This window comes from Anarrhichthys ocellatus, unplaced genomic scaffold (assembly GCF_004355925.1).
Source record: "Anarrhichthys ocellatus isolate YVR2014 unplaced genomic scaffold, GSC_Weel_1.0 scaffold30, whole genome shotgun sequence".
Classification (NCBI taxonomy): domain Eukaryota; kingdom Metazoa; phylum Chordata; class Actinopteri; order Perciformes; family Anarhichadidae; genus Anarrhichthys; species Anarrhichthys ocellatus.
This window is the reverse complement of record NW_022280060.1, coordinates 3,193,502-3,203,891: the sequence shown is the minus strand read 5'-3', so window position 1 is coordinate 3,203,891 and position 10,390 is coordinate 3,193,502. Positions and strand designations below refer to the sequence as shown.

The 10,390-nt window shown below is 42.9% G+C and overlaps 1 protein-coding gene across 1 annotated transcript; it reads right to left on the bottom strand.

The window, feature by feature from the left end:
* Positions 1-402: 402 nt before the first annotated feature.
* LOC116392683 (C2 calcium-dependent domain-containing protein 4C) lies at positions 403-5,797 on the bottom strand. The gene is made up of 2 exons (XM_031864382.1): positions 5,717-5,797; positions 403-4,778 (listed from the first exon to the last, which is right to left on the bottom strand). The coding sequence occupies exon 2, from the start codon at positions 4,722-4,724 to the stop codon at positions 3,480-3,482; it is 1,245 nt and encodes a 414-aa protein (XP_031720242.1). The 5' UTR covers positions 4,725-4,778; positions 5,717-5,797; the 3' UTR covers positions 403-3,479.
* Between the last annotated feature and the right edge of the window lie 4,593 nt (positions 5,798-10,390).

Genomic DNA, 10,390 nt, shown 5'->3' with positions numbered 1-10,390 from the left:
TTGTTTGTATATCCTCTTAGTGTGTTTACTGTGTGCACCAATACACAAAGGCAAATTCCTTGTCAGTGAAAACCTTCTTGACAATACACGTCATTGCAGATTCAGATTGTTGCTGCTATGTTGTCAAATGTAAACTGTAAAGCCCAAACCTTTGTCTTCTGTTTCTGCCTTTTCTGAAAAAAGGCAGAAACAGGAAGTGAAACATGACTCTGAGTCCAAAACAGACTTCTTATCCAATAAATTGCTGATGTGGCAGAGAGAGAAACTTTTGTAAAAAGCTCAAAAGTGTTATAGATGTTACCTTCTCTCAAGTCTCCATATGTGTATTGATAAGGTTGTTCTATTCAGACATGTGGCCCAACTTTTCACCATTTGCAGAATATGAATCTGTGATAAGGCCCGGCCAGATAACTGTTTATTGTTTTAATTTCTCACTGCATTTCCATTATATTAAATGACAAGCCACATGATAAAACAGTCAAAACAATTAGTTATGAGAAAAAAAAGGTCTCAGTTGGGCAGCTTGCGGAACACATCAGCCACATTTCAGGTGCATCATTATAAACATTTGTGTCGGCACCAAATCAGAGCACAAGGCGACCCACCACTGCACAATAGGAATCCACTGAAATTCATTACTGACACTACTGAAGTATGATAGTCATGCTAGAAGAAACCTTAGAAAGAGTTTGGTAACAACAGGGCTGAATACCATTTGGGAAGTATTGAAAATGCAATAACCCTACAAGCAGGCTCTGTATGTTCGCAACAGGGATTACAACAGATCACTGATTTTCACAACAAAGCCAACCAGCAGTGTCACTGTATATAATATATAGAGAGAGCATATCAAGAACAGTGCTACAAGTGAGCTACAAACACCAGGTGAGAGTAATGCTCTCAGAAATAAATTGAAGCTTTTGGCTGTGTGTAAGACACCTAAGTAATTTGCATCACTGTGATGTCTCTGACTTCTTTTCTGTCTTCAGTTGCTCGACTCGGCCGAAAGAGGAGAGAGCTGCAAGCTGTCAAAGCACATGATATTGTTTTCCTTATCTCCTTTTTGACATTTCCACCTCTTCCTCCAGGGCTTCATTAGAGATGTAAACAGACGTAATTAAAATACCTTTCGTGAGCATTTCTCACTCGCTGGTGCATAATTGGCATTTCGCTAACAATTGTAGAAACTAGTACATAAATATGTAGTTATGTACAGTACAAATTCAACACACCTTTCAAAACCATTCAAACACATTTTACAAAATACTACATGTTGTACAAAGAGAATTAACAACTTTGGGCAAAATGTCATGCTGATCAAAACATACTCTCAAACACACACACACACACACACACACACACACACACACACACACTAAGTAAGGCTTTAGGGTTTGATGAAACTTTGAGCATGTCATGCAAACACAAGTATGTCAGTGACATATTTGTGCCATGCAACTGGTAATCGTCATTGTGACTGTTCTTCTCATGTGAGACATTAAATACATTTACATGCACACAAGTACTGTATTAGTCCACTGTCAATACTGTGACTAAGGCAGCAGCCTTTTTGCATAAATTGACGATTGTTAACTTCTGTTTACATGACAAACACGTTGCACTTGATTACAGTGTAAAAACTGTGACTTTTAAATCACCCTTTTGGAGAGACAGATTCGTCTGAAGCTGAAAGGCTGTGTGACTGACTAAATAATCCTAGGATAATCGTCTTGGTTGTTGAGAATCCGTGCAGAATAACACGGAGGTATCGCCGACCGGTGTGAATGCAGAGTGAAGATGTGGCGAGAGCTCGTTGCCTAGTTGCACAAGATTTAATCAAGGTGCCCACACTGGATGAGCCGTGCGTGACGGGCTGCAGCTGGAACGTCCACACAGGTCGTTCAAAAAGTTCAAGAGATTTCATTAACCCAACAGAAATCAATTACATATATATACATACATATGAAGGAATTTTCTCATGTCTCCCCGTGTTGGGTTTCATGCAGTTAAAAACAAAACTGGTGGCTATTAAAGACATTAAAATCTCCACACTGCATTATAGATTTCTGTCTATATATTTATAAAACAAACAAAAAAAAAAGTAAGCAGTAAGAATACTTCAACCTGTTTCCATTTGAAATCAACTTTTGTTCTCATTCAATGTTCATACTTATACCGACAAAAGGTAATGCACTATAATTCATATATAAGCCAAGTAATTGTGAGTGACGACGTGGTTAAAACAAACAATATACTTGAAATATATTGATTTGCATTAGAAACAGGTTTAAACACCGTTACTGCACAGATTTTGAAAAATTGTTCAAAGAAAAATCAACTTTAAAGGTACCCTGTGGAGTGTTTTACCGCTAGTAGCGCTGGGGTGTAGTGATTGTGAGAGTGGGTGCTCATTTTATTTGCGTCGTGCACAATGCCGTTGGATTAATACTATTCTGCTGATTGAGAGACATACTTCAATCAATCAAGCGAACAGGGACGTAAACAAATATTTAAAAAGTTGTTTTATGGGGAAGGAAATGCATTCAACACGTTTGTTAGACCTCGAGGATTGACACGATGCATTGTAGTAAAAAACACTGAGTGTAAATATAATCTACTAGAAAACTCCACAGGGCTCCTTTTACTTTAAAGTTACATTAATTTTACTAAGCTACAGAATAATTAGATTTTTTTGCAGCACATGTATCTACGGTTAATAAGAAATTAGACTGACATAATCAGATGATGGCAATCATAGGACTTTGCATTATAATTCAAATTTTGATGTGCATGTAAATGTGACTATTGTGGCTGCTCTGTTTGTCCCTCGCCCTCCCCAGTAGGAGGTGGGCCATGGCAACTGGGATCAAAGGGTCATTTGCACATCAGGATGTAGTGCCACTTCAAAGCTCTGATTCACAAAAGCATCTTTGTGCGGAACATACGGTGTAGATAATGCAGAATCACATCCTGCGCTGCTGTGGATTTATGTCATATTACAATAATAAAACCATGCCACACATGACAAACACAAAGTGCAGGCAGGGATAGCGATGAGGGCTGATGCACAGGTGTCGTCCAACCTTTGAACCAGACCTGGCTGAAGAAGTTGGTCGGGAGACATGTCCAGGAATAGAAACCCTTTCATCTGTCATCATGAATCTGTTGCTGTCGAGCCCGGCTTGGTTTAATGAGCATTCATTATTGGGGGAAGGAACCAGGCCGGCTTCGACCACCACAAATCATCCGTCCACGAACATCAAGAGCTTCATTTTCTGAGCTTGGCGGTCTTTTCAGATCTCAGAAGAAAGCCCCTCTTTCCTTCTGACAATGTATTTCACTACCTTCTCCATTCCTTGTAATGTCCATGGTTTTCATTGGAATAAAAAGAGCAGTTTGAATAGAAACCAGTACAAACTTCTAATTTAAGTTTCAATCAGTGTCCTTTTTTGCCTCCTTTGACCTTTGGTCCTGTGACTTTAAACCCCTGAGAGCAACTTTTTAAGAGGCACCTCCCGCTCCCCCAGCAGGGTGTCCCTCTTGAGGCTGGTGCCTTTGTTCACCACCTTGAACTTCATCAGCAGGTTCTTCACTTGAACCAAGCTTATCGAGTCAAAGAAGAAGTCCTCGTTGAAGACCGGATTGCGGCTGTTCTTGATGATGTTGCTCCTCTGCTTCTGCTGCTTGCCCGGGTTCAGGTAGACGGACACGCAGCAGTTGATGCTCTTGATGTCAAAGTGCTTGTCGTAAAGACTCTCCGCCACCAGGACACGGATGAGCAGGCGGGAGGTGCTGGAGTCGTAGTTGGCGCTGATCCTCACCGACCCGCCTTTGTGCAGGTTGATGGTGTGCTCCCGATGGAGCCCGTGGTCGGACGTTCCGGCACCGTGGAAGGAGGGGACGTGGAGCCGTCGCTGGATGTTGGGGCTGGGCTCGGCCGAGCTGCACTCGTCGGTGGAGAGAGAGCTGTGACGGGCAAACGTCCGCTTGGCTTTCACGACTTTGGCCTGCGTCTCGTGGGTGAAGATCTTGAGCAAGGAGGCGGAGCGGGAGAGCAGGGGAGAGCTGAAGGGAGAGGACTCGGCTGAGGAGCACGTGTCACTTTCCCCTCCGCTGAAGTACCGGTACGGATTCATGTGAGCGGTGTTGCAGTCAGCTGGGTTCAGGTGGTTTCCCCCTTCGCTGCCTCTACCCTGGGTCTTCCTCTGGGTGTTTGGGGAGGTGATAGGACTGGTAAGCTCGCAGTGGAAAAGTGACTCTTTACGGCGAGTGTGGGGGCTTTCCTTCAAGGTTGCAAAGCCATAAGGTGTTTGAGTCTTAGGCACATAAGGCAGGGACATTGCTGTCTGCGACTGGGGGTCTGCATTGGTGTCTCCAACATCATCAGCACTCTCTATCTGTATGATGTGTCGGTTTGCTGCTCTCAGCAGGTTCTTGGTGTCCCCTGCGATCTTCGCCACCAGGCGTGGACTTCTCGGGCTGCTGATCTTCTTCCCACCGCTGACAGTTAGCTCCGAAGTTGAGGGTTGCAGTCCTTCTTTGAGCGTCACAGTAGGAATCTCAGGTTCTGGGGGGGTGCTGACCAGCTTTGGGGGAATGAAAAAGTCTGGGATCTTGTCGGGGGTGAGGACGTTGCTGTAGGCGACGCATTTCTTGTCTCCGTTCTCCCCGTGATGCAGCACGCCGCTCTCCACCGTTCCGCGGATCTTATCCAGAACCCACATGGTCCCACCAGACAGTGGGATGCGTGGGCGTGTGGAGTAGGTGCAGTCAGGTGTCTGCAATTAATAACACACAGGTGGGAGATGTAAATGATCAAAGGATGGAAACTCCAAGGGGAGCGGAGAGATAATAATAACACCTATGTGTTTTAGCTCTGATGACGCAGACTTGAAACAGCATTAACACTGAACAAACAGCAAATATTGCAGCTACTAAACTTTTGGAGCTCTCAACAACAGATGCTCTCTCAAACATACTATAGCTTCAAAAATAATTTGTTTGAAGAACTGAATTTACTCAACTTATTACATTTTAGGGAAGTGGAACTAACAGCCATTTCAACAGGGATGTGAAGTCTTTGAACGCACACATCAACCAGAATTCAACTACAATATTTATTTAACAGTCATAATTTAGACAGCAGAGTGGCTTTATTGATTGGTGGTGTGTGGCAGTCTAGGAACTGATTAACAACAACAAAAAGGGTACTTCACTCTTTTTTTTGTTTTTAAATCTTGATATTTCTAAAGTACCAAATGTAACGTCACATTCTTTATTTTGTTATTTGTAATAACATGAACTATTTGTGCTCCCTCCTCGTTTGTGCGCATTTTATTGTTAAAACGCAGAAAACAATTCCGATTTACTTCTGGCTTTCTGTTTCACTTAAAAATATAAGGCGAGTTAGAGAAAGAAACTAAGTAAATAATTAGAATTTTGCCGAATTGAACATTAATGCTGCTAAAATGAATGATTTAACAGCAGATTATCGTGCTGCTTCTTTACTGTTATGTTATACGTTTTAACCAAAAAGGATGAAGAAAAATATCCAACGAAAGTTACAAACGAAAATATTTAATTCAACAGGTCCTACAAGGCTTCCTCCAATTGCGCACGAGTCCGTTTTTCTAAACCTCTAAAACCTTGTGTCTCCGTGGAGTCCGGCGGTAACACGCTGCTCCTGTCTTCAGAAATGTATAAATAATTTACTCACCGAGAGACACAGTCGTCTTTGTCCACTTTCTCCGTCAGTAACAGGTGTCTTCTCCACTGGTAAGACTGTGCGCTCCGTGGCGCTGCTCTGCGCCCTCAGACGGAGCTGAGCGTTTTATAGACGGCACAGAGCTGCAGCTGACCAATGAGATCGGTGTGCGTTTGCGTGTTTCCCAGTACAACCAACTGCAGGAAACACACTGGTTACATATCAGAGGCACAGGAATCCTACAGGTGGGTTTAGGATTTTTAACCAGCACAGCCACTGCTCCACATCAAAGATGTTTTGTGGGGGTATTTGTGCTGCAAGTGCACTTTCACACATAACCTGGACGTTAGAATAAGGACACACAGCCACTCTGCTTCACTCATCTTGTTGTCTTTCCCCAGGGACACACAACAGTTCTTTTAATTGATTTTACTCTGTTGCACCTTAACAGGTCAGCCTCACTCTCTCTTTGAAATAAAGCTTTCAACCAAGGACACCATTAACGCCAAGAAGAGACCGCGCGGCGTTTGTGTGCCCGTAGATCATTATATATATATATATATATATATATATATATATATATATATATATATATATATATAAGACAATTTGACCTCGAAAAGCACATGCAGCTGAGCAGACAATGAAGCGTGTTGTTTAAAATCAATTTACAGCTACTTCTCTTTTTGTCCGGCCGTCTTTGGGTTTCAACCAGCCGATGGTTTCAACAGACGGATCCGTTTCCCTGGAAACTTTGCTATGGCAACAAATACGTTTGTCAGTCTAAAATAGAAAAAGGGCCCCACTGACTTCATTGATCTGCGGGACAAAAAAGCACTATTTATCCACATTGCTTGGTTTTGAGTCAAGTGCCACCCGTGGACTGAGAGGGGAACAGCCACTGCTTTATCAGAGATCCCTTGCATAGATACAATAACGATGCTGCATTGACTTGACAGGAAGGGATTTAGAAATGCACGATTTCAGGTGTAAGAGTCGGTATCTGGTGACAAACAGCTGATTAGAACAGTGAGTAACGTGAAAAGCCCTAGAAGAGGCGTCACCTCTGCCTGTCTCTGCCTCACTTGGATGGAAAATTTGATTCATTTCTGCCTCTTTTAATTAAAGCCCAGTGATGTGGAAAACATGTACTTCCGGTCAATCTTCACGAAGATGAATAAAAGCATAAACTCATTGAGCCCCAGAAGCTCTTGGTACCATATCATACCAACAACTTAAGAGTAAGGTCACATTCACCCGGCCTTATACAATGTGTCCCACGTTATACAGAATCACAACACCAAGGAGGGGAACAAACAATGTGTAATGTGTTAGTCCAGACCTCTACAAGCTCTCCATCTTAACCTCGAGACACCCATTAGCCTCCTCACATACGGCATGCAATGTGTGAAGGACTCCCAGGCCTTTGAAATGCACAAATCATTCATATCTTCATGCCTAACCCTTCACGACACCCAGGGAAAACGTATTAATACCAAATATCAAGCATTTCTAGTTGACACTGACTATTCTTGAAGCAACAATCAAAGTTAAAGTAAACAAGATGAAGCGTCAGCAGCCATGCTACTGGCTCTGTGAGGCTTTGCTTTTTAAACACAGAGTACAGCTGGGGCTGATGGGAAAATCACACGTTTTGTAGGTATTTGGTTATAAACTATGCTATTGGACAAATAAAAAATGGACCTGATGAAAATTCAGAACATCATCAAATTATTTAAATTCTTCCGGCGGGGGACATAAATATTTGTTCCAAATGTCAGCATTCAGTTCCATTATCAGTCTCTAACCCAGCGGAGCCTTGTGGCCGAAATGAAGAACTGAATTTTCATGTTTTCCTCTAATTTATCGCACTAGATGCAGCAGCCTACTTGTACTTTTTATACTTCTATCTTTGTAACTTAAATATATATATTTTCCTTTTGATGTATAGTGCATGAGGTGTGGCACATGGAGTTGCACAGAAATAAGAAGAAAATCTGTCTTCAGGGACTCTAAGTCGGTATGGCTCACTCACAGAGAGATCAGCCAACACATGTGTGGATACCTCCTCTAGGACACACATAATGCAAACAGTAATGAATAACACTTGTGTAACATTTGTCATGACATTCAGACAATACAACAAATGCACACATGCACATAACCAACTATATGCAAACATGTCTGTCAACACACGCGTCTGTGCAAATATGCGCACACACACACACACACACAGATAACCGGATCCAGAGGAGGATAAACATTCTGCACCAGGTGATGAAAGTTAACCCGAACGTTAAGGTTCAACCTGCAGTGACGATATGGCATGTAAACTATGTTAGCTATTCCAGCTCTCGGTGGAGATAATTACACAGCTCGCCTTCTGAGGTCGTCTCAGAGTTCATTGGCTGATGTAATCAACCTGTGAAAAGAGCCACTTACCATATAGATTGCAGAGGCCCATTTGAACCCTCATCTGCCGCCGTCTGTCATCTGAAGCCAGGCAGCGCTCACTCAGCAACCTACAGACACTCGACCTCTCACATTTGTCGAGGGAAACGTGTTTTAAAATGGTTTCAGTGCTGAGAAAAATCTCAATTAGTGGCAATTATGCAGTTCAGACTGCCCCAAGACTTACTGAGAACTGACCAGATCAGTTGACTGACTGATGAGGGTTTTCATTATTGATTATAACTGATACGAAACAGAGAAAAACACTAAGATGTCATAATCAATTATCAAAACTGTTGGTGATGAGTTATGAGCCTTTTGATTAATACAATAATAATTTCAATACTACAGTTCACTGCAGAACCTTAAGTGTTTTTACAGGATAAACCCCCCTTTATTGTTTAAAAGAAAGAAATAGATAATACAGCACTTATGAAAGAAATATGTTGATTCAAATGGAAACAATATCTGCTGAGGAATATTTGAATGCCACAGTACTCCATGCTCACACTGTTAACAGCTTCCTTTACGAAATAATGAGATCAGCACACAAGCGCCTGTGAGTCTTCAGCGTCTGAGACGAGGACAGCCCGAGAAAAGGTTAATGTGTCTGTTCTGCTCCCATTAATGGGCCGGACTCTACATCTCTGTCAGCCTGAACAGGTGAGGAACACTGAGACTATTACAAACCCCAGAGTACAGAAGTGCAGCTCCTCAGTGAACAAGTGTGTCAGTGTGGCTGAACTCAGTGGATAAACGGGTGAAGGCCAAACCACCAGTGGTGGCAGAAGTACTCAGATCTTTTACTTCGGTCCCATATTGTAAAAAAATGAGATCTTTCATACTTTATAAATACCGTGAAAGTAAAAGAAAAAAACGCTCAATCCCTGGAGGAATACACAAATTTCCGTAAGTGTCCCAGTTTATCTCCGGTTCTGAAATTTGTGAATGAATGACATCAGCTGACAGGAAGTAAAAATGGACCCAAGCTGTTGCCTAGCAATGTTTCAGACAGAGGGTGAATACAGGTATATTCAGACAGACAGAATGGCAAAATAAAGAGTTAATTGAACATTAAAGCATGTAAACATGCTCTAGGAGAAACCCCAAATACAAGTATGAACCTGGAAATGAGCACAATATCTCCTTTAAGTAAAAGTAGCAATACCACAGTGTACATGCAGAAATACTCTACTACTACTAGTACAAGTCCTGCATTCTAAATGTTACTCAAGTAGGAGTACAAAAGTATTAGCACTAAAATATACTTAAAGGAGTGAACATACTCATTATGCGGAATGGTCCATTTCAGAATAATGTAGCCTGTTATTGGATTATAGTTATATAATTAAATACATCACTTTAATGTTGCAGCTGGTAAAAGTGGAGCTTTTTTAATTTTATACTGCTGGGTATGCTTCCTGGAAGGAAAGGAAGTAGCCTACGAGTTGCGGCTGGTACGCAGAAATGAGGACGTCAGACTGAGCTCTGCAGGAGGGGTGGGTGTGTGTGTGTGTGTGTGTGTGTGTGTGTGTGCGTCTGCATTGACTCTTAACCCTCAACACACATGGTCACTCATTATGGTTGACGCGTAACAGTGTCCACTTTTACCCCACTCTCTCTTGGTGTTGCCATCCATCTTTCTGCTTCCTGCCAACCCACTTCCACACAACTTCTGTTGCCTTGGAGACATCTCATATCCTGACACATGGATCGACACCCCCCCCCCCCCCCCCCCCCCTCCCCTCCCCTCCCCTCCATCACAAACTGTTCTCCTCCTCTCGTCTCACATTTCCTCACCTCTCTGTTACAGTTCACCCAGTTGAACTCATCCTCCCCGGGACATCCAGCTCTCTGCAGGTCACTGAGGTCTCCGACTTCCTGGCTGAAGCCTGGAGGTCTGCTGCCAAACCGCCAGCTGGAGCCGGGGGGGGGGGGGGGACAATGTCACAGTGTGAACCCGCCTGAGAGAGGACCACGGGCTCTAACATCTGGCTCTGATCCAGTTTTATACCCCGCACTTTAAACGGAGCGTTATCCTTGTCACTGTATGAAAGAATAGACACCACATGGGAGAACAGCAATCCTCCAAATGCCAGAATCATTTCAGTGTCTTGCTCATTCTGGTCCACTGAACCGGCATTTGGATTGAACACACGCAGGCCAAAATGTCAGACCTGTTGCCACGGGAAACACATTTTATGGACCTGGGATATCTCTGTGTGTGTGTGTGTG